Source organism: Aythya ferina, assembly GCF_964211825.1.
Source record: "Aythya ferina genome assembly, chromosome: 22".
Classification (NCBI taxonomy): Eukaryota; Metazoa; Chordata; class Aves; order Anseriformes; family Anatidae; genus Aythya; species Aythya ferina.
Window position 1 is genome coordinate 7,318,900 of NC_140320.1, and position 24,390 is coordinate 7,343,289.

Below are 24,390 nucleotides of genomic sequence, written 5' to 3' on the forward strand. Positions count from 1 at the left end.
TAATTCAGAGGTGCAAAACGACATTTGCTGATGGCTCCAAGTGGACAGGACAAGAGATACTGAAGCAGTCTCTTTCCTGCTCAGAAACCTGCTTTCTGCAGTATCACCATGGCTGAATCTGTCAGTTCTCCCTCTCGTCTTTGTCACATCATAAGACTTCCATTTCAGAGGAGAAAAGCTGCAACTTCTGTACACCTCTGCTCCGCAAAGCGCTTCAAGCATGTTCTTACACGTCTTTGAGTATCAAATTTTTATCATCTGCAGGAAAGACTGACCTCTTACCAGGGGCTGGCCCAGCTTATCATGACCCTTCTACTCTGCACTGTTTAAGAAAAATTTTAAAAGGAGCATATGAAACTATCAACTTTGTTCATTTGTACTCCAAATTTTCAGGGAATCCAGATGTCCACTTTGCTTGCGCTTATTTGAAAAAGCTATTTCCATGGTAGTCATAGGTAGTTTTGGGGCAAGTGGAGGGGACTAACAAGCTGCTTCACCTCTGCTGGAATTTACGGTTCTGTGACATTAAGTAATCCTTGTGATACTCTCCATTCTAAGAAGCTCTTGGTAACCCAAAAAGCACAAAATGATGGTTGTAAAGAACCACATTGTGGGTCAATTACGAATGAGATCTGATTTCGTTAGCCCTAAAGGGAAGTTGCTTCCAATAGCTTCTCTTACTTTACTATTTGGGTCTAAACTGATGATGCTGAATGTTTTATTCCATGATCTGGAGAAAAATTTGTTATTGAAGCACCTGTTACTCAATAATACGTGGCAGTTTTAATGACCAATTGAAAGCTGTGGTTAGATACACATCTGAATGTGGGCAATGCTCTACACTATGAGCCTCTGGTCTCATTCCAGTTGCTGCTGGCAATCCTGTCTCAGAAATATATGTAATGGAAAAAAACCCTAAGTGTATGTAATTATCATATGCTGACAATTCTATAGAAGATAGAATGGAGAAATAATCTTTTATAATTGAAGTGAAAGGAAAGAAAATGAGACAAAATATTTTAAGTTGCTCCTGTGCATATCATGTCTCGTATCCTGCCCACTTCCACTACACCTGCTCAGCACGTACTTCTGTATTGGACTACCTGCAAGATCTTAGCTTCAGGGTTGTCTGCCAAGGTATCTGCTTGCATTGTAAAGCCTGAGCACTGAACAGGCTACATATAAATCAGGCTTGAGTATCAGTCATACTTACGGCTCTATATTTGATCAGGTAATGTCTAATCGGGGAGCCACCATCATCCTGCTTGATAACATTCACTTTAATGGAGTTTCCGTCTTCTCCCATCTGACCTTCCAGTTTGGGTGCACTGGGTTCCCCTGAAACAATGGTGGATTTACATTTGTGAAAAATTCATTAGGAAAAGAGCACTCAAAAATCAGAAAAACACTTCACTACACTAAGCTGCCAGGGTGTTGGCCTTACCCTGGCTCAGCCACATAGGATGCTGCTTGTCTAGAGACACAAATATTCAGACTCAAGTACTTCTTGAATTTGGTAGTTTGTTTCCACTGATGCACTTTACCATTTCTGTGTGTGCCTAAATCGAGTCAGAGGCTAAGTGAAAAAGGCAGGATCGTTCTGCAAGGATACCCTGGAACAAACCCCAGTTTTTCACTTTTTCTGTTCAAAAACGCTTGTGTGAAACAACCTGGAAAAATCAAGTTAGAGAATGTGGCAAACAGGCAGCATGGAAAAAGGAAGCACCGCAGCTGTCATACAGACCTGTGTTTGTACTTAGAATACTGTTGAGATTTTACAGTCCCTGGACCAGAGACTCACTGTTTGTGGCCGCTTAAGCGGGTGTGAAAAAGTGGTACTGCATTGCAACAGTTTCTGTTTTCAGTCTGTTTGCACTGGTGCATCTAATTGCAATAATGAACACAGGCTGGAGAGAACTAGAATCCTTTCGCTCTTCTTCTGTATGTTTTTAAAAAAGAAAAAAGCCATCGCTTCCCAATCTGTATCCCTGACATCAGCAGAAAAAAGTGAAATTTCATTCTCCTCTTCAGGGCATGGTGATTTACGACACCCTTTCACACCCATGTCTCTAATAAGTGCCTTTTCCTAGCCAGTTTCTCCCTAACTGTCACAAGCAACCTGCAGAGGATGGTTTCTCTCTCCCGCATGCAATCATCCTGTATCACCTCTATCAAAAGTAAAATCCACAGGTTGATTGTATATTCACAACATCCCACTTCAGAAATACCGCAGCAGACTGATAAAGAGGCATTCTTCCTCCTTCCGTTTTCTTACTACCCCAGGGATCAATTGTTTCTCAAGCGCTCTGATAGCCCGTGAACTCACTGTGCCAGAGACATTACTACCTGCTTATTTGTTTTTATGGAAAAAGAAACCAAGCAACCAAACAACCCAACGACATAAGCATCAAATTAGCAGAAGTACTTAAATGATAAAAGAGCCTAAGAGCCTTGGTCTCCTTTTAAAAATGACAGGGACCACTGGAGAGCTCAGCTCCTGCTAACTTTGTCATTGCCTGGATGCTGGCTTTGCTCCATTTTATGCAAGATAGAGTCAAAGGCTCCTCTACACCAGTGCTCATCTCAGAATGGACTTGGAGCTATTATTTCTACAGCTCTGAAATGTCCCAGGAGCTTAAACGCTACTGAAAGTCTGTAAGATTTGAGAAAAATTATCATAAATCTTGCTGAAGCTTGCCAGGTTGTTTTATAGTACTTACTGCCTTCTTTACTATCGGCTCTGTGCTGTAGTCTCAGTGTTTCACTCATGAATTCTGGGCTTAAAAGCTGTTTAGGAACTTCTGACCATTTCAGCTGTTATTCCCTAAAGGCTAATCTACCCAATTTCTTTATGGGTAATTTGAGCAAAAGCAACACTGCAATTATTTGCAAATTAAAGCTTACAAATCAGCTGCAGTTGGCACTTCCAACAAACTCCTGAAATTAATTGTGCTACATTGGCTGGTCTCATTACAGGCTCCTAATTCTTACCAGTATTTTATACATCTATTAAAGTGGCTGGGCGTTAAAGAGCAAAAAACCTCCTACACCTCCATTCAGCCACAGTCCGTACAGATCTGCTAATGCTGAGCACAGACTTCACCATTCTAGCTTCAAATGGCTATGGTTCTGCTAAAGCACTCTTGTTTTACTCGTAGTGCTGCTTGGGATTTGGACAAGAGGCTTTCTTAAAGACACGCTGACATGTGCCCCAAAGCGTGGTGAAATGCACAACTAAAACACGCCCAATTCTGAATGTATCCCCCAAGGAGAACAAGACCAAATACTTTGTAATGTTTGCGACTTAGGAGCCTGAACAAATGGGAACAAAACCAGGACTCTGAAATAACATTTGTGACCTTTGAGTTCAGCCCATTGCCTGAAACAAAACTTTTAAAATTTAGTTCTGCTGTATTATACTAAAAGTGGAAATAAATAGTAAGTCAGCAGTTGTATTAACTTTGGCAGGCAACAACAGCTACGCAAACTTACAGGAGCTTCTGTATTTCAGCCCAAAAACCATTCTCAACTCTAAATCTCTTTTGTCTGGATTTGTATTCAGCTCTTAATGGAAAGCACATGCAGTTTTGACTGGCAAGAGCAAGGCTAATGTTCCAATAACTTTCAAAGTTCATCTTCAGAAGTAATTTGAAGCCTTCCACCTCCAAAGCAAGAAATCAAGGGGATTTTTTTTTTTTTTGGGTGAAATATCAATGAAAAAAACCCAAGACCTAGACTGAAACAGTAATTTTATATTAATTCCATTTCCTTGCAGGATAACACACCAACTGTTCCAAGAAGGTAATTACAATCCACAGTTCTTTCATGCAAAATGCATACATTTGTGTTTCACAGAGTCGTAGCTTTTCTTCAAGATGCAAAGATGGAATGCTCCTGTTTTCCATGCTCTATTTCTCTTTTCAAAATCCTCTCTTCTGCCTACATCCCCATGACAAGGCTTCCACAGCAGGAGGAGGGGACACAAAAGCTCCGCATCCCAACACGTAGCAGGTCTCTCTGCGACTGTACGTTGAAAGCACAAACGCAGTGCTCTCAAGGTAAGTGTGGAGCTGCCGCTGCATGGACCTCTAGTGCAGTTTGAAGCAGATCAAGTTCTCTTCCTGTGTGCCCTATTTATCTTACGGGAGGTGCTACGTGCTCCTCTGGAGCTGTCTGGGTTCACACAGTACAGGGCCAACTCAGTCACGTCCTCAGGAAGGACATGAGAATTTCGTGATTAACCGATGAGCACATTTGCCGTCTACTGTATAGACAAAGGGATGGATTTTTGTCTCTGCTGCCAGCTTACTGAAGCTGTATATTTGAGAATCCCTTCCCAGCCCATGTTTTTCCTGGAGTTATGAATGCTGAAATCAGGGAATGTGTAACAGTGAAAGTTAAATGTGGATAGGTGAGTTCTTGGTGAGCAGAGGTACCTCACCCAGGCGTACTGCAAATACCAGGTTAACCAAACTGTTATCTTTCCCCAATCCTGAAAGAAAACATCACTGCAAAGGTTTTGATTTTGAATACTGAGTTGAAGAAGCTATTCCTGAAATAACTGTCAAGCCTACTAGCCAACAGTTACATGAAAGCAGGAACAAATGTCCCGTTCTATGTTTTTTTCCCCACACAAGCAAACTAACTCCCAGTACCAACTGGGCTGTTCATGGCCACGTGCTCTGCTAGATACTGAGACACCTCACACAGCTGAAACATTCGTGAGCAGCCATGCTTGCCTTGTTTGTAACAGACTTGATGAATGGCTTCACCGATAACTAGACAGTACAAGATCAACATCTCCTTGGTACTCTTTCCCATCCTCATCTCAGAAATAGAATTATTACCAGGCAAACAGATGCTTAAGTGATAAGGGAATACTGTAAATAAAGAATCAGACCTCTTATCTAATATAGCCTAGATTTTTTTTTCCCGTGATTGAGTACCAAGACTAAAATGTGAATGACCATCCCTTGTAAAGATGCTCATTTCTGATACGAAGATTTTAAAAGCTAGATTTGCAGCTGTACTTTATATGCAGCCATTCCAGTGACTAATTACCCTCCCTGCTGAAACCTTTCTTCATTTTAAATTGCCTAGTTTCCACATCACAGTTCTTTCTTTTCCCAGTTGTTTAGATATGTTCCTGCTCCAAGAAACATTCCCTTTGGATAAGAGAACACGGACCAGTCCTAGGGCTGAAACCCAACAGATGTAGAGGTGCAACACCACATAAAGAATATTTGGCATTTCTTTCCCCACGAATACATAGAATTTAATTGATCTTAATCAGGCAGATACAATTCAGATACAGAGCTGAAAAATTAAAAATGGGTTAGTGTGTAGTTCCAAACAAAAGAGGAAGAGGTTTAGTGGGAGAAGTTTAGTCCAGCAGAATCAGCATCTCTATAATAAGTCAGTGTCAGTAGCTGAAGAGAAAAGGTTGTCGTAAGAAGGTTAGAGAAAAAAACTCATGCACATGGAACATGCATCCTCCCTATGGGAAGAGGGGCTGAAAAACAAAAGTGCATCATGAGGGTGTGCTACATGCCTGGGGTCTCCCATTTACACTGGGCCCACTGGACACACTGCAGAAAACAGCCTGTTCCAGCTGCACTTGGTGGGATCCTTACAGAATCCTCCTTGTTATGACACTGCTTAGTGTACTGAGAGCATGGCTCCAAACACGCCACACTTGCTCCACTTCGAATTTGCTCTGCTGCAGAGCAAGGGATGCAGGATCTCATGCTTTCACTGTGTGGGGTGCTGACGCTGAGCAGTTACGTCTGAGCCATAGAGCACCCTGCTCGCCTCTGTGACTGCACTGCCCCACGCTCAGCCCCACAGTCACAGCACCAAATCGTACAAGCAGAGCCCACTGGAGGGCAGGATAAGGCAAGTAACTAAAATCTTCCCATACTTTGCTTGGGAAGTGGCGTGGTTTTGTTCAGAGATGTAAAGCTCACAGGTTTCAGCAACCCTGTAGACTTTGGTAGAGCTTGACAACTTCCACTGATTCAACTTCACCCACAGAACATTTTTCAGAAAAGAGTAAACCAAACCATGTTTCATAGTCTGCTTCTCTCCCAGCTGAAACTTTATTTGATCAAACCCTCTATGAAGCTGAATTCAAGACAGCTCAGCTTTTGATGCAGGGAGTAGAGAGCCATGAAAGTGCAGTACAAACTATTCCCTGGTCACAGGGCACTAAATTTGTTCTGGACCCCAGAAGTGGCAGTGGTGCAATGACAGACTGTCACCTCTCTTCTCCCACCACATTTTCCTTTTGCCCATTCATTGAAAAGTGGGTCAAATGTAGCACTAGACAAATGCACCACTGAGTCTATGAGCCTAAATCCTCGTCCAGCTGGCACCCGGGAACAATCCTGCATCCTTGCCTTGTGCAGAGAATACAACTGCAATCTGTCTATGGTAATTTCTGCACTGCATGAATGAGGAAGCAGCTGATTCCTGCATTTTTGACCGCCATGTAAATGGGATTAGACTGTGATCTACAGTTTCACCATTTGAAACTAACATCAGCCACAGTTATGCAAAGTCTCCACAAGTGGTAAATACACAAGGGTGAAGAAGAGTAGGTAGGGAGTCTTCACAGTGTACATGAGAGAAACGAACACCAACAGTAAGAGATAAGGAACAAAAACAGAACATGCAAAAACGAGACAACCAAGCCTTTCACCCTCCTGGATTTCACCCAGAGAGGGAACAGAGCAGGGGAAGAGGGGCTGCTTCCACTCATGCAGTCATGTGGGAAGGTTACTGGTGTTAGTTCTGTTTTCCTGGCAAACCCCAGCTCAAATCCTTTCCTGGTGGTGGTCCAAAACAATAAGATCATTTCAAAATTCATGGATGGAAAAAAAATTGCTTCCTGGGTTTCAAAATGGTTTATTTACTTGGGGAAGCAGAGAAGCACTGTTTTCCCACCTCTCTTTAAATTATGCACATAGTATCAAGTGAACTTGCAAAAAGCAAAAGGTTACAGAAAATGTTTGTGCTACCATATGTCTTACTTGGAGACTAATTTCATCTCCACAAGCTGCAAGGGTCAATCATTTGCTTCTTCATTTCATGGAAATCACCAGCCACTCTAAGTGTTCCTGTTAAATGAGTTCAGACCTGGATTAACTCCCTTGCCTGGCACTGAGACACTGTGTGGGAGGAATGAGGTGCTCTGGCAAGAGCAGTGCAATAGTACTTCTCATGCATATAGCAGTTCCCATCATCTACTCTGGGTGTGCCTATACATACCCTTCGTTATAAAAGCTTATTTCCTGCTCTAGCTATGTTAAGTTCTACACTTGAAAGATTTCTTTCTTAAATCATAATGTGACATGCTTACCAGTAACTGACTTTGAGAGATGAGGAATTTCTACTCCTTTTGATAAGCGACTAAATATGTATAGCATGAAGATATGTACATAAACATATAGCACAGGGTCTAAGTGTTGCTGAAACAACCACAAATACAGTGGTTTGCATCACCTGAGCATCTCACCCCCCAGTTTCTCCAAGAGCCTGTAGTTGGCACACTGATCATTTAAAATACAAAAGGATTTTTGCCATCGGTATTAATGGCAGACACAGGCTTGGATGCTGACTGGGGGATTCTGCCAGGGAAAGAAGCAAATGACTGAGCCGCATGAGTTTTGTCGTCCTGTCCCCCAGCTAGCTTCAAGCTCAGCACAGAAGACCGAAATTTAGTTCTTCGCATGCGGACAGTGCTGGGCAGCTTCTCCAAAAGGCCTGCGGGAGGATTTTGGAGCGATGCAAGTTGGAGGGCCCTGGCTGCTGACCGAGGGACTCCTCCCCCAGAGCTAGGCAACCCGTCAGAACAAAGCGTTTTACCTTCTGTTCACCAGCGAGGACGACATCAGCAGCACCATGCAAGGCACATGACAAAGTCACATGATACGCACGCACATGATGGGTTGAAAGGAAAGTGGAGTAGGTCACATGGAAAATACAAAAAAATTAAAAAACTGATGTAAACAATGGGCAAGGGAAAAAAATCAACAACAGAATTACAGACTAAATAAAACAGGAACCAAATTAAATTAGCCAGTATATCTCAAACACTGGGGAGACAGTAACAACGCCTGCAAATAGAGAACATTAACCCAAGGGAAGCGCGGAGTTAGGGTATGCTGGGCACACTGCTCAGTGACAAATACCAAGTCAAGGAAGAAACAAAAACTGCAAGAGGAGGACTGCACCCCACAGCTTGGGCAGCTGAAGGACTCCACACGACTGTTGGAAAGAAAAAGGGAACACATCATTATTCAGAAACACTCCACGCATCAGAGGTGAAATAGTCAAAATCGTAGCTCGCAGTTCAGTGAAGACAAACCTCAGCACTGCACATTGAGGTGTTCTCCCTTCTGCTGAAAGAAATGCCTTCCTAAATATTAACAACAATACTTACAACCCTACTATGTGCATACATTTCCAAGGAAAGGGCTTTTTGTCTCAGCTGCAACCCGGGTTTGGTCAGACTGCCAATTACCACTGAGTGCCCCAGTTCAACCCAAAACCTGAGCCTGATGATTCAACAACACTGAACGAGTCCCATGCAATGCTTTACACTGATGATTTCATGTCTGCGAGGGCGTTCTCTGACAAGGAGGAATGAAGCGCTCTGCACTGGAAGTTAATGACAGAGGTGACACGAGGAAGACAGCTACTGCTGGCAGAGACGAAGAAGCCAACAGACTGTACGGCAAGGGTAAAAACAATCAAGTGTTAGACAGGAGCACGTTACTACCTCCATACCCAGTTTCTCTTCCTAAATCATGATCTGATTTTTAACTCGCCTAATTAAAATGAGGCTACTTCACAGTGCTCCGGCACTTCCCCCGTAATTTCGTGCAAACGAGAATGAAATCCTTAATCTTTCACCTGCTCCTGTCTGACAAGATTAAGGGCCTGGCATTACTGGGGAAAAAACTGATAATATAAAATGTAAAATCAGTTTATCTGAGCTTTCAAGCCATTGTTTCTGATTATAAAGGTAGACTCATGGAACTCCAGGCAGGAGCACAATGATGGAGGGAGGTTTACAAGTTAGAGTGCCTGGAAGGGCATTCAGCGTCTTCTGCTCACGAGGAAACATACTGCCAAATCCCCACTAAGTGCACTATCAATCTTCACATTCTACAACTACATGAGTAGGTTTAAAAATAGACGAGAGAGGTTGCCTTTAAAAATCACTTCCTCTCGAGGGAGAGATTTAGTTAAAGATCAAGGGCAAATTAGCAGTATAAATATGACTGAAAGCTAATTTGGATGAGGCTTCTAAGACACACAAGACTTCTGAAAATATTAGTTAGCTTAACACCTTGAAATTCATCCTATTGTCATAGGCTGAAGCCAGAAAGTCAGAGCACCGATTCCCTCGGAGCATTCAAGAGAAACGAGGCCCTGGTACGCACAGGCTGCTACTCCCAGACAGTACTTACCGTGTGAGTTTGGAAATACAAGGGCCTTCATAATCAGACCTGTCTCTCAGGATTACCAGTCCAAGGAACATGATAAAAATGTCATTTACAGCTACTGTTATTATCGTGGCTTGTTGAGAGATATGGACCATTGACCAGCTTACTTGCAGACCATATTTAAATGAAGCATAAAAAGGGGAGATGCCGTTGTGTCTGCCCTGTGAGAATGCTTTTCCCTCACTCCCTAGCTTTGCTAGCCAACTAGACCTTAGATTGCAGTTGTCTGTGAACATTACATTCCTTTGGTGCAGCGACCCAGGGTAGCTCTTTCTGGTAGTATTCTAGCAGAGAATATACCTCTGTACTTACTGCCTGGCAAATCTGAAATGAGTGAAAGGAAAAAAAAAAAAAGTAATATGAAAGACAAATTACTTAACGCACAAATGCTATTGAACTTCCATTTTATATATAACTACGCTCCCTTCCCTGCCATTTTTATCTTATGATACCTAGTGGCCAGCCCCATTTCTTGAGGAAAGAAATTCCAAAGCAAAAAAGAGTCACCAGCTCTATGGGATGCCAACGCGACCTTTTTCCCCAAGACTGCAACCTATTTTGAACTGACTGGACGCACTGTGCATGATAACAAAGATTTTATAGAAAACTGCACTTGGCTTGCTACCTGCATGTCACTTGCTCAGTGTCCTGAACCTCCCCACCTCCCTTATCCTGCAACTTTGGAATCCATTCACCAGTATCTAGAAGATATGACAGAAGTTCCCATAGCTTCTGGAAAAACAGGAGACTAGACAGAGGAAAGACCCAATTCACCACCTCTGTTGGAAGAAAAGAGGAAAAAAACAACAACCTTCTAATGTGACCTCAAACATTTTGCTATGCAAAACAGATTCTACAGTGGAAACAGCTGCAAGAAAGCCATCTTCATCACTGTCTGTGATACAAAACTGTTTAAATGAGGTACATGTTCCTAAATCCCTTACTAGGCTCTAGACATCTCTTCCCATACATTACTGATCACACATTGAAGTAAAAAACTCACTGAAGTCAGCTAAGAAGCTCTCTTCAGCTCCATTAGGTTTCAGTTATACCCATTGTTCATTTTACTGACTTCACGATGCTGTTCAGGAGCTTCCATTTCTAATTGCTCTCACTTTGATTCATTTACCCACTGAGGTTATCTCAGAGCAAGACACAAGCTCATTCAGCAGTGTCATCAATAATTAAATGAACCGAAGTTCTAGGAGCATCTGCCTTGTGCAAATGCCCCTTTATGCTGTTGTGTATAGCATATTCATGTACTGCAGAACAGCTTAGCGTGGAAAACAAATGTGCCTATTTGCATAAATCAACGATGTACACAAATGACAATGACACAGTGAGAGGCCGCATCTGCTTCTGCTCAATGTAAGAGCATGAACTTCAGTGTAGGTGTAAATGCAAACTTTTACCCTTAAAAGGAAAAAAAAAAAAAAAAAAAAGACGACCACCAAACCCACAAAAAAACCCTCAGAAAAACAAACAAAAAAAGACCCCCAAAAAACCCTATGACAGCAAACAAGCAAAACCGAACAAATCACATGGAAAATGTCTATCATGAACTAGATCCTGGTATCTTTTCTGGATAAAAAGACCTGCCTTTTTTTTTTTAAACAAAACAAAACAAAAACAAACAAACAAGGAATGTTCTACAGAAGTGAAATGGAAGTGTCTGCTTACCTGACTCAATCTCCCAAGGAACGGCTTGGTACTAACCAGGTACTGAGCAAGAACTGAGGGAATCCGAAGTCCATCCCAAGTTGAGATGAAGACTTCTTGTGAAGTCTTGGACCTCTTAATGCTGGCAGGGGATCACTGGCAAGATGGGAGCAATGCTCCCTCTCCCTGCAGTGCCCTCTCCTGTAAGATACTCTATCTCCTCATATGCATCTTCTTTCAACAGCCAGTATCAGAAGTTGCAATATTACCTCTCTGTCTCTGAATTGACAGAAAATAGGCAATGCAGGATATGAGGAAGATTACCCAGTCCATGTCCCTTTTCTGAGGGCAGCTTTAACTCTAAAATTCACTAAAGGGAAGCATGAAAAGAAAACATTCCTTTTTGAAATAACCATCTAAATTTCTGTCTTTTCTTTTCCTCTGTGTGTCTTCTAAATCCTCTATTTCAATTTTTTACCACATGCTTGGTAGGATGACAGCACGAAGAGGAGTCAGAGCGGTACCGTGCTGGGCTCTTAACAACTACATGCTCGCATAACACTTTAATGCCAGATTGTTGGTTAGCAGACATCAAAACAACAAAGCACAGCACTTTAATTCCCTCGATGGAAGGGTTGCAGCATAACAAACAGCACTCCGGACCAAAGGGGAGCAGTTCCCATCTACTCACTTGGCAGCTCTGTGCTCTCAGATTCAGTAAGAGGCCGAGTTGCTATGGAAACATGAAGGATAGATAGGACATGTAAAGGTGAAGCATAGCATGAAAGGAAACTATGAAAGGCAGGGAGCAGGGGTGAGAGAGAGCAAAGAGAGAAGGCCTAATGAAGAGAGAATGAGACTGAATCCTCGCGGCAGATGTTTGTTACCTGAAGAGCCTGCAAAATTGGGCCGTACCGCTGCTGTTTTCCAACCCCTCTGAATCTGGTTTCAGAGGTAGCTACGGTGTTTCTGACTAATTCTGACCCAAATAGGTTCACATCCCGTCATCTGCTAACTACTGATTTCCAGAGGCCCTCCAGAACAGCACCTCATTGCTAGCTTTCTCCAGGCCCAGCTATAAAAGACAAAGGAGCCAAGATTCCCGAGAAGTTACCCTCGTGATAGAGAGACCTTTCTGACCTTCATGTGCTGTGGCCAGGGTACAGGCAGAAAAAAGGAGGAAACACCATGTCTAACAGCCTCAGAAGAACTGCCCTGAGCTTCTCTTTCTATTCACAGGATGGCCACTGAGAGCTCAGTTCTCCAAAGATCAGCACTACATCCACCCAGCTAGCTTTAAGGGAGAACACCCTCCGCTTTGCTGCTCGTACACAGCCACTGCATTCTGCTTATCTTCTCTGCACTGTGCATTGGTAACTTCTCTTCCTCACTTGTTAGCTAGTGCTCTTGCAAAGAAGGAAAAATAAAGCAGGATACGATAGAATGATAGATGACTGCTCCACTGCTTTCTCAAACAAAAACAAAAAAAAAAAAAAAAAAAAAAAGGGGAAATACTGAAATGAAGAGAAATAAGGCATTTATTGAGAGAAGATGGCAGACCAAAAGCCCCCTAGGATTGTTGGTAAGCACTCCACTTCCAGGAGCTAAGGCAGGCTGTACAAGCACCAAATACAAGGATTAGAGGGAAAGGACAAAAAAGGATGTCTCTAATTCCAAAAGCCCTCGAGAGAATGGAGCACGAGAGACACGAGATGTGATGATTTCTCTACTATAGAATATCTTGAAAAACAAAAAAATCGTCATTGGCATGTCTTTGTGACAGAGCAGATTACAACTATAGCTACAGAATGAGGTAAATTCTGATCTCTGGGGTTCATTTCTTTTCCTTACCCATCACGGCACCAGCCCTACTGGCATGAGGGGTGAACAGGATGGACCTTTGTGTGGTTTGCAGCCTAAATCTGATTATGCAGATTTAAAAAAAAAAAAAAGCAGAATATAAAGAAATGAGTTTCCTTACACAGTTCTCTCTTTGGCTCTAAAACTAGACTCTTGTTTGCTGGGCTAAGATGGTTTCAAGCAATTTAACCTCACATCACAAAAGCTGAGCACATCTCATAAAATGTTTCACAAAACGGAACACAAACTGATCAGAAATCTTAAAATCAAAGGTCAGTGACAACACTTGTACCAGCTTTCATGTGGGCAGGCTTTCACTCTGCAACCTTCTCTCGATCCTTTTCCCTCCACCAGCACACCTGGGAGCTGTCTGCGGCTTTTCTCTGTTCTGGAAGCTCCTCTACCAAGAGACTCAGTTTTTACTCAGGGGGGAAATATATATAGAAAGGGAAAAGAAAGAAAACACCCAAGGTTGTTAGGCAGACCACACCACACTCAGTGAGGAGCTGCATGCAGAGCAAGGCGCAACAAGACAGCCTCTTCCATCATACTCACTCTCTGCTAAGCGCGAGGTGGGGGCAGCAGTGCTTGCTAAAGGAAGAGAAAGGGAAGTGAGGAGGGGAGTTGACTCCTGTTCAATGCTGCCAAAAGAAGGACAACTGAAGAGTAAAGTGTTAAACTTTTGTCAGATCGAACGTCTCTGGACACAAAGCACAAGCAAAGCAAGTGCTGTCTCCAACTCCAGACTCGGCACTTTGCCAAACCTGTATTTTGGACACTGAATTCTTGCTTTAAAGCAATTTTCTCGTACCATAGGATCACTGAACACATACCACGGGGCCTTCATGTGCCTCTAAGATAGGGAGAAACTACTTTGTGCTTCTGGAACGTGCTTGGGGGAGATGGAAAGGGTAACTACAGAGACATCTCAGCAGGTTTTACAAAATGCCCTCAGTTTTTAGACTATTTGAAGTAGAAAAAATTGGATATTTTCTCTGGTTTTGACTTGACCCATAAACCGGTAATATCGTGTGGCCATAATTCAAACACAGATGAAAAAATGAATTTTTGCTATGCCAGTGATCTTTTCACCACTGCTGCAACTCAGTTTGGGATTTGAGAGCCTCACAGAGCACAGAAGAATTAGAGAACCAAATGCTCAGGTGGAACACAGCTGCAGGGCAGAAGGGTGCTTGAAAGAGCAACAACAGAATTGAATTTGGAAATAAAAAAATGCTATACTTCATAAGGAAGGGAAAAGGAATTAGAACTTCCCATAAAAGGGTGTAGAGTCAGGGATTACAGACTAATTGATGGCTGATTGCCACATTAAAAAACAATAGCAAAAAACAATTGAAAAAAAACAAACCACTGTACAAGAAGTGTGATTTAATATTCTCCTTCAAAGGCACCTACCTGTCCCCAAGTGGTGAACACGAGCTTTGGCAGACAGGTCTGTGGATGTGCCTGAAACAAGGCTTTAAAATACTCTTTTTCCTCTCTGCTGTTGGATCTTTTCCCATGGTACTGATCTGCACAGAGGCTAAATGCCTATGGTCTTATCTCCCTTGTGTATCGTTGACGATGTTCAAATTCAGAAGGGCCTACACCAAACGGTTTGCCCCATGGCTATAATACCAACCATGAATAACTTCATTTAAGGGCTGAGTTACTTCTGCTGAAATTAACAGGCTCTGAACAATTTTAGGCAGCATTTTGTGCATGCAGTTCAGAACCACGCCTCCCAGCTGACTCTTTGCAGCTATTAAAATTTGCAGTTTTGCCTGTCCATCTGTCCATTCAGTTCCCCACCGTGACTACCTGTCTGTCTTGTTAGTAGTCTGCTAAGTAAGCTTTTTATAACACAATCTTCAAGGAAAAACAGTGCAAGTGGGGTTCAATTCATTTATTCAATTAGTTTAGTATACGATCTACACAATTACAGGAAGACTGTTCAAAGAGTACTACATGTGAAGAATACTAGGGAGAAGAAGGGAAAAAAGTGATGTGTTTTTTTTCTTGAATTTTTTTGCTTCTTTCAAAATTCTGTAAATATTCACAATTCTGAAGTTTTCAATTGGCTCTTAATTAGTAAAAAACACATGAAATCCAGCCAAAGCTTTTGCCTTAATTTTTGAAAAATTTTGATCAAGTCCTAAGCATGAAGCCTTCTACTACTCCACTCTCATCAATGAGCTAATCTTTATTATTAGGCAAGCACTTTAAGTTAAATATTTGAATCACATGCTGTACAATAAAGACTAAGATGTTAAGCCCATAGTTCTGTTCTATAAACGACAAGTATCAACCAGAACAGGACGACTACTCTAGTGTCAGTTTTGTTAGGAAACAGACAGTACCAGATACTTCATTTCTAACGACCCTAGAAGGAAAAAGGCACTAGATTAAAAGCTAGTGCTATGTATGTTAGGAACAGAAAAAGTGAAACAAATGCAGAGAGGCACTTACGTGAGTGAGGGATACCTGCAGTTTTTCCATGGATGGAACACAAACAAAAAGAAGACAGATAGAAAAAAAAATGTAGAAGAAGTGAGAAAAGGAGACAATGAAAATGGAGCTGGAAATTCAAAACACCATCAGCTGTCCCAAATCCAACCCTAGGGAGTGGGGTAGGCAACAGGAGTTATTGCAACCAACTGGATATTTATTGGGAGGGCTGGCTGACTGCACAGGGCCTGGATTTCTAAGCAGCAAGACGCGCACTGTTCCGTTATGCTCAGCAGCTCTGGTGAGGCTGAAGTTGGCAGAGCAAATCAAGACCATGCACAGATCTTGGGACCTCCCAGCATGCACATACATGGGATAGGAATAATGCTAGCTCTGAGTTCAGAAGACAGTCCTGGACAGTGGTTTCAGAAGAGCTATGAAATAGGTACACAGGTATGTGTGTGATGGCGGGAAGAAGAACAGGCTCTAGATCTAAATGCAAGGAGAGCAGGGAAGAAAATCCCAGGAGGTGCAAGGGATTGATTGCAGATCCTAATATTTGGGTAAGGCTGTGGACAAGGATAAAAGATGACCTCTTCCCTTCCTGCTTTTGTCACATGTCCCCTACCCACTCTACACTCTGCCACAGAAGAGCATCCTGCCATCAGAGTGGAAGATTGCCCAAGTAAAGCAGAAGAGAGGCTGTGGTAATTGCTCACATGCTGCATGGAGGTCTTAAAGCAGTAATTTGCAGAAGAGAGAAATCCTCCTTCCTCCCGCCACAGTTCATGGCTAATCCTTTGCTGAACTTATTAATTTCTAATTTGCAAAAAAAACCCTTGTCTTGCTACAACGAAGAAACATTACATTCCTTAAGAGCATGCGCTTCTCAACCCACTGCTTGTTCTTCTTAAAACATCGTTGAACTCTCCATTGAACTCTCCCTTTTCTTTGACAGTATGCAGTTTATACTAGTAACCCAAGGCACAGACTAGTGTGAATAGCTTCTTTGCCTCCCACCTTCAATGAAGATTTTTAATTAGTGAAAGAACTCATTACGATCAAAAAGTACCACAAAAACAACGGGTGCAGCAAGGTCTGCAAGAGAAGAGGGTGTTGTCCATGCATGACAGAGATTCCCTGGAAAGATGCAAGGAAAGAGAACCAGAGAAGCAGAGGGAGGTCTCAGTTTTACTTACGAACTGGCTGCGTCTTGAAGTCGGATGGCAGGCTGATCTCACCCACTCCCTTGCCGTTCACTGCAGACAGTCTCACAGAGTAGGTTGTCTCAGGCTTCAGGCCACTGATAGTGATCGTGCCCTCCATATTTGCTGTTACAGAAACAAAAGAGGATAAGCAAAGAAAGGCTCAGGCCTGAGACAACAATAAATGCCATGTTCCTACTGTACTCATGCTATGTTTACGCCACGTAACAAAGCCTCCTTCTGGGTCCAAGCTCACAGTCATGAGATGCAGATGGAGGAGGTAACTTTTATCGTCCTACCTTCTTTTGCATCATACAGCCTCGAATGCCATTCTCCCTCGCCCAGTGCTCTCCACTCTGCCTTGTACTTGAGGATGGGCACCCCACCAGTAGCTTCAGGTTCATCAAACTCCACCCGGGCAGTACTAGAGTACGGCTCCACTCTGTCAATAGAAGGAGAGGACGGAGTATCTGGGGGAGGAAGGGGAAACAACCAGTGATACGTAAGACAGTGGGAAGAAAGGGTCCCCAGCTCCAGTGGCAGAGTAAGCAGAAAACTCGAAATACCAAAAACACCCTTGTCATGGCTTCATAAAGGAGAGAAGGGCAGGCCTGAGGGTCCCCTCAAAGCGCTTTTAAGAATGCTAATTAGTGTAGAGACCTTTATTCTTGTGCCTCCTCTAAGATGTCAGAGCCTCAAAATACGTTCTCCAAAATCACATATTTTCTCTAAGAAAAAAGGATGGCCTGAACGGAGCAACAAGAGCATCCTGGATGCGGTTCTATCCCTACACAGTCTCTTCCACAGAGCATTCCAATACACAGTGTGACCACTCCTGCACCTGTCTCTAAGGCACCCCACAGAGTTGATGATTTAGGGACACCAGAGGCCCTTCAGGTCTGCTGTGCAGTCAGACAGTGGGCCTTTTCATTTGGTACTTAGTGGTTTCTGTCTTGCATTACCTATATTACTAGGCACATTTGAGATGCACACCCACATGCACGTGCACTTCGACAATGTCTATCAGAAATCAAAGATCATAGTTCTGTCAAAACGTACTGAAAACTCTGAAAAGAATGAGACCCTTCAAAAACAAGGCAACAGATGGCAAAGATCTTGTCATCTGTAACCCATCCCAACTCAAAAACCTATGAGCAATCTCTTTCGAAGTGGAAGCTGGCTGTCCTGTTAATCCAAACTAGAAAAAAAAATTGTCACTCTGTCACCCCAGCTCAAAGGCTGCCTTTGCCTTTCCATATCTCCCTGTCTGGGATGCTCACCCGCCTGCACAAGAATGAATTCTGAGGACTCCTGGCCAATGCGGTTCACAGCAGTGCAGTTGTAGTTTCCAAAGTCATTCTCAGAGTCTGGTGTCACCTGTAGAAGGAATGAAGGTGCATGCTCGGATCAGAAAACACGTTTCACTCTGCTATTTACATTTGCATTTTGCCGGGGGAAGAAGCAACAATATAGTACATGTGCTGACACACTGAGGGCTGTCCACAAAGGGTTGAACTACAGTGGGCAGAAAACTGAAAGCAAGGAGGGAGTGGTGTTTCCCATTACATGATGCCCTTTGCATTTCTTTGTCAGAAACACCACACAACTTCCTGCCCACTAACAGCGTGTCCTGATGAAAGACTGAACTTCATCAACATCAGAAACAAATTGCTTGATAGCACCGAGCCTTCCTGGCTGCACATCCCTTCTCCCCTCCATGCTTATCCTCACCTCCAGGTAGCTTGCTGATGGAGTGTTGTAGATCTTGATGTTGCTGTAGTTGGAGCTGGGAAGCAGCTGTCCATCCCGGAACCAGGAGATGACAGCACTGGGGTAAGCAAATACCTCGCAAGTGATATTCACTTGATTCCCTTCCCAGGTGTAGACAGCCACAGGGCCCTGAAGCTTTGGGGCATCTGAAAGAAACATATTCGTGAAGGCAATATGAGCCAGAAAAACTCTGGAAGTAGCCCAGTCAAATTGACTGTAAACATTCCTTGTCTGGGGCCCAGTCTGATGTGGGAAAGGGAAACTAATGTTGGAAGAGGACAGCCTTCTCATCCCATGGTTGGTGGTGGTGCTGGTCTTTTGCTGAAGGACATAAGGAAGAAATCCACTCAGTCCCAAAGGCTGTTCCTAACGCAGTGTGGGAGGATAAACGGAGAGCATGCTATGCATCCGAGGAAGTGCAATACTGACATATCCCATGAACGAGGCTGTGGCAGATTCATGGCCCATAGTCTTCCTGGGGTGCAACCAGCATTTCAGCCGGAGTTAACCAGTGCAACCATTTGTGTGTGAGCACACTGCAAAATGTGACTCCAACAGGAACATTATTTCAGACTGAGCTGCTTCTCATGCCCTCTACCTAGATAATATCCATTTCCCTAGTTGTACGTGCCTTTGTCTCGTCAGAAGACGAGGAAATCAGAGGCAGCTCCCTCCCCACCATCTAAATATATGAACCACCCCTCTCCCTTCTTACACTGCACTTCGAGGTACATGGCTTGGGAGTCCTGCCCGATGGTGTTGCTGGCTGTGCATACATACTCTCCGGCATCTGTGTACTGAATTTCTTTCAGAGTCAGGGATGACACCCGAGCGTGGCTCCGCACTACGATGCGCCCATCCAGGGTCTGGCAGAAAAGGAAGAAAGAGTCAGAGGCTCAGCTCTGAGCCTACAGCGCAGACTACAGGGAAAAGCAGAAATGAAAGTCTACCTTGCGCCAGCCCTCCAGTGCTCAGTATTTCAGAAGTGATCACCTGGCAGGTGAAATCACGAGCATGGAGCAGCATTTCCAAAAGCCACTCAGCCTTGTTGCACAGGACCAAGTGCAGTGAGTGCTTAGAAGGACTCAGGTAATGGGAAAAAAAATTCAAATGAAAGACCAAAGTACCAGATGCTACCATGTGTCTGAGGACAGCTGGATAACATCAATCTGCTTCTCAGAATAACAACTGTAGAGATCCAGCTCTGGTTAAAACATTTTTGCTAGCATGCTCTTGCAGAAACCCTCCCCAACTGGTTCTGTGTTTTCACTCTGAGAGAACTCAAGACTTACTCTTCTCTCACTGCTACTTGCTTTGTTTCAACATCCTTGAAATGGCACTGCTGAGAACGCAGACCCAGCCCTCAGAGCTAAATCAGGCAGGATAAAAGCTCAGAGTTTTCACACGAATGTGGCACTGAACAGTGAGCAGGGCAAGAAAACTACACGACCCCTCTAAACACAACCTGCTTCAAGGTGTTCTGATGCTTCAAGAAAACTCTAAAGCAAACTCCACTGGTTACATGCCAGTTCAGAAACTGCTCCCACAAGCAGTGTAGGGCCATCAATGACAGAAAAACAAGGAATGTAAAATCCAGGCTACCATCCGTTCCAAGGGACTGCAACCACCCAGGGGTCCCAACCCATATATCATTCCCCCCCCCCCCTCCCCCCCCCTTGAAATTGGATTGCAGCCTCTTTGGCCTGGGACCAAGCCCAAGTGCTCTCTTAATGCACAAGCACAAGTGGCTGTGGACTCCTTTCTCCACACTGGTGCTTGTGATCAGCTTGGAAGCTTTAAAGGACAAACTTTCTCATCTTGTTTCCAACATGACATCAGTATATGTGAACAAATTAGATCCTCTCACTGCTGTGCCTGCTGCTGCAGACCAATGCCACAAACTCTCCTGCCTCTCCTGCACTTGGTCCCTGGTGTTGCTGGAACCCGTTACATATTCCATGAACACACGACTTGGTGTGCACTGTTTCCTGGAAATGGCTAAGGGTCCCTTAACGTGACATTGCTCCACTGTGGTATCTTACACAACTGCAGTGTATATCGTGTCACCTCCTTTCTCCCCAGCGCCAAGATGCCATACGAACAAAACAGTGCCAGGCAGTTCAGATAAAACAAAACCTTTAGCAATAATACAACCTAATCCTGAAGATGAAGCTATATTTCTTATAAAAGGCACACGTAAAGAGAAAGAAAGATCAGGAAAAACATTCAAGAGAACAATATCCACACCAAAAAAAAAAAGCACACCATCAGTTTTCTTAATTGATATTTCAGCCCAGCAGGTGCTAACAATTCCTGGCTATGAAGAGGCACAGGATAGGTTGAAACTTGTGAGGCAGAGATGTGGACAGCTGTAAGCCCTTTACCTAGCCTCCCTGGCTCAGTTATTTTGCACCCCACAGCGTCTTAGCAGTGGTGAACCCCCCTAAGAGAGACAAGGAAGAACTCACGCCATACGAACAGCCAGCTCCACAGAAAAGGGCACGATGGTGCTCCACGCTGCTGACTGCTACAGCTTATCCTGAGGTGCACACAGGTGTTTTTCTCCAAACTCTGACAACCCTGTGGCATACAGTCACCCTGTAAACAGCTGGTAAAGATTTTAACACCCTAGCGTTAAGACAGGAGGGAAATCCATTTACCACCTTTCCCTTCAACTGAAGGATTTTTTAGTCCTTTCGTCAAGTGTCCATGACAGCTTCACACAGGCTCCTCACCCATTTTCCACCCAGGAGATATCATTATAAAGCAGCACCTGAAAATCCTGACCACAGCACTAACTCCAGTGAAGGAAGATGAGTGCTCCTAGCTCCGTGCTTGATCCTCCTCCCATCTGTAAAGTTGGGCTAACTCCTAGTTACCAGCCTGTGATGCAACAGAGGTGCAATTTTGCTTGTAACTGAGTTTTTGTATTAGCCATTGAGTTTTTGCATTAGCCACTTATTGTCAAGATAAGTCTACACAAGCTGCAATACGCTTCAAGAAGTTCTCGCTGACAAGTCAGATACTTTAAGACAGAGAAAATAAGGAATTCAGAGACAGCAAGCTTAATAATCTTAGTGTTCACATTAATAAAAAGCTTGAGACAGAGAGTACGCTGAATACACCAAGGGGGGAAGGGATAGACAATTGTAACAGGAATTAACAGGAAGAAGGAATTAACTTGAGATGCAACTACTCGAATTCCAAATTCTCGAACACAATCTAATCGGAATCTCTGATGCTTTCACTGTGTACAATTCATCTGTTTCAAGAGATTATTTCAAAGTAAGAATGGACAGCATGTTCTCAGCCCCAGGTAAGAGAAAGATTGGTGGGGCTTAAGTTAGAGCTTCCATTTCACTTTGTTTAGGCCACATCACCCTTGAGACAGACAAAAAACAAACAAACAAAAAAGAATTCAAGATAGTCAGAGCCTCCACAAAGCTGATTCTAAACATACAGATTGGAGTTATCTGGTCCTGGTAGCTCATTTGGTTCTCCACCTGACCTCTATTTATTTGCTTGGAAACAGTTTCTGGTCCATTTTGAAGCAAGCATTTCTACAGATCAGGGGAACGTAATGGTGTATTAATGTGTATAGAGTACACATATAGATGTATAACGATCATTATTATGTTTAAAATATAGCACTGAGTGTGAAAGAAAACAAACCAAACTTGCATCAAACACTCACTGTGTTATCCTGCACCCTTTCACTGACCCTTGCAAATTCAAGTCAAATAACAATAATTTGGGAATTGGGAACATTTTTTTTTTTTTTTTAAATATAACTTGTGAAAGATTTAACTGCATTGATTTTGAAATGGAACATGATGCAGTTGTCCTTTAAAAGAAGGTCAAAACTCAAGAAGTGCCATGAGCAAACAGATGAGTTGGCTGGAGCAACAGGCTATGCTTAGGAAAAAAAAAAAAAAACAAAAAACATCCCAGAATGCATATTGGGGCTAATTCTTGAAACTCTAGAAAGAAAACATGATCCACGCTTGTAGCATACAAGGAAATCATGAAAGCAGTATTTGTCAGGTATCGCATTGGTCTTCCCTACCTTCCCCCCCCCATTTTTTTTTGAAGTGTCAACCAGGATTACTCACTTCCAACACAGCTAGTTTGCTCATTCAGAAGCACATCACTACATGCCAAGCAACGTCTAACTATTAGCTGTTTCTTTTATGTATTAATATTTAATTTATTCATAATATTAATGCTGGTTTAGTTGGCGTGGTTGCTGGACTAGAGATTTGTTAATCTGTAATACTTAAAAAGAACAACAGAAAACCTAAGAAGTTTGCTAAAGCTCTGGTGATCTTATACCTCTTGCTTCTCGGGCCGGGTCCATGAAGCCTGGAGAGAACAGATATAGAACACAACAACAACAGGAAAAAAAAAAGGCAATAAAAGTTTATCAAAGGTTGCTTTTAGGTATCATAGTGTATGTACCACACTACTTTCTTTGTACATGCAGGCTCCAAGTTGTGTATCTTGTGCCGGGGGTGATCGCAATTTCCATTTCCCAACCTCAATTTCCATTTGCATTCAGAATACAATATCCTAAAAACTGATCTTCAAGTGACTAAACAAGGGCTAATCATACCTAAAGACTTCTGTTCTTAAATTGGATGACTATTTCCTCTGTCAGATCTCACCAGTTCTACAAACAGGCCCCCAGCACCCAAGGTAAATGATTCTGATGACCTAAGTCACTTAATTGCAAAGTTCTCCACCAGTTTGTTGGCCACCCAGGCATGCTAATTACTATTAATGCTTACAGCATTGAACTGATCATGCATTTGCACAGGTTTTTACATGCAAACTGTGCCAGGAGTAGGAGGTCCTCAAGCTGCAGAGCACTGAAACACTCTGACCCCTGCACAGGACGCACCAGGGCAGAACCACGGACCTCCAGCTGACCACATCCAGTCATTAGGGTTAGGGATGTGCACACCCAATCCTTACTGGGCTCGGGACAACCAAACTACAGGCATCAGTGGAACATGCACAAACCGTACTGATAAACATACATTTCCCATTCAGAGAGAGACAGCAACAGCGTGGACCATATTCACTCTGGTTTGCAAAGACCAAAGTCGCTGAGTTCCCCTTTTCCCCCTATGAATTTCACGTGTTTTTCTTCTGATGTCTATTTCCATCTCAATTTGATCCATTTCAAATTTAGTAGGCAAAAATCACCTGCTAATATCACAGCTATGATAGCATTTTTGAACGTGGGGCACAAGCATTGCTTGCACGTGGATACAACAGCATACAGAAAAGTGACATTACAGAAATGGAGATGAAAGTTAAAGAAATGAGAATAAAAAGCACAGTATTGTTTCCACAGTGCTTCCAGTGAAAAATACGAGACTGAAGTATTAACAAATGGTACAGACAGCCTCATTTTATACCATCTTAGATAAAAGCTGGCTATTTACTTCTAACTTGAGGCCTCAGGTGGACCCACCTAAAGAAAAAGCTCACCAGCACACGCATGGGCTGCCCTGCACTCCCATAACCTCATCATGTCTATAGATCTAGATCTCTTGTGCACAAGTTCCTGAAAACCGAGCAGGCAAGCGTCATCAGAATTCAGCATAATCCCTTTTCCATGTACAAGTTCTCTCTACCTGAGCTAGCCAGGGGACTGCCTCATTTGTATCACCCATTTCAATCCTCTCCAATGAGTTTCTATAGCATCAGCACAGAGGGATGGAAAATCAGATGTGCCTTTATCCAGTGGTGTTCACCACCTGCCAACCTAGAGGAAGAGGGAGGGAAAAAGCCTGTTCCCACATTCCTTGAGCTTGCTGCTTCTTTGTACTGGGGCTGGCGGGCGTGGGGGAACAGCAGAACCACCACCTCCATCCTGGAGAGCTTCAGCTTAGCTCTTCCTCACTGAGAGCAACAGATACACAACCTCA

General features: G+C 43.2%; 1 protein-coding gene across 7 annotated transcripts in view; it reads right to left on the reverse strand.

Annotated features, from left to right (window-relative positions):
- Positions 1 to 24,390, reverse strand: part of NCAM1 (neural cell adhesion molecule 1) — a 105,270-nt gene that overhangs the window by 19,285 nt on the left and 61,595 nt on the right. For 3 of the 7 annotated variants that reach the window (XM_084495766.1, XM_084495764.1, XM_084495768.1), the window contains exons 9-15: positions 22,787 to 22,816; positions 19,170 to 19,320; positions 18,416 to 18,600; positions 17,965 to 18,061; positions 16,984 to 17,154; positions 16,679 to 16,810; positions 1,214 to 1,338 (exon numbers count right to left, since the gene is read on the reverse strand). In XM_084495766.1, the coding sequence (XP_084351892.1) occupies positions 1,214 to 1,338; positions 16,679 to 16,810; positions 16,984 to 17,154; positions 17,965 to 18,061; positions 18,416 to 18,600; positions 19,170 to 19,320; positions 22,787 to 22,816 (891 nt within the window). Of the gene's footprint in view, positions 1 to 1,213; positions 1,339 to 11,862; positions 11,905 to 13,586; positions 13,623 to 15,500; positions 15,516 to 16,678; positions 16,811 to 16,983; positions 17,155 to 17,964; positions 18,062 to 18,415; positions 18,601 to 19,169; positions 19,321 to 22,786; positions 22,817 to 24,390 lie in introns of all 7 variants that reach the window. The other 4 variants (XM_084495767.1, XM_084495765.1, XM_084495769.1 and 1 more) reach the window with 2 other exon arrangements.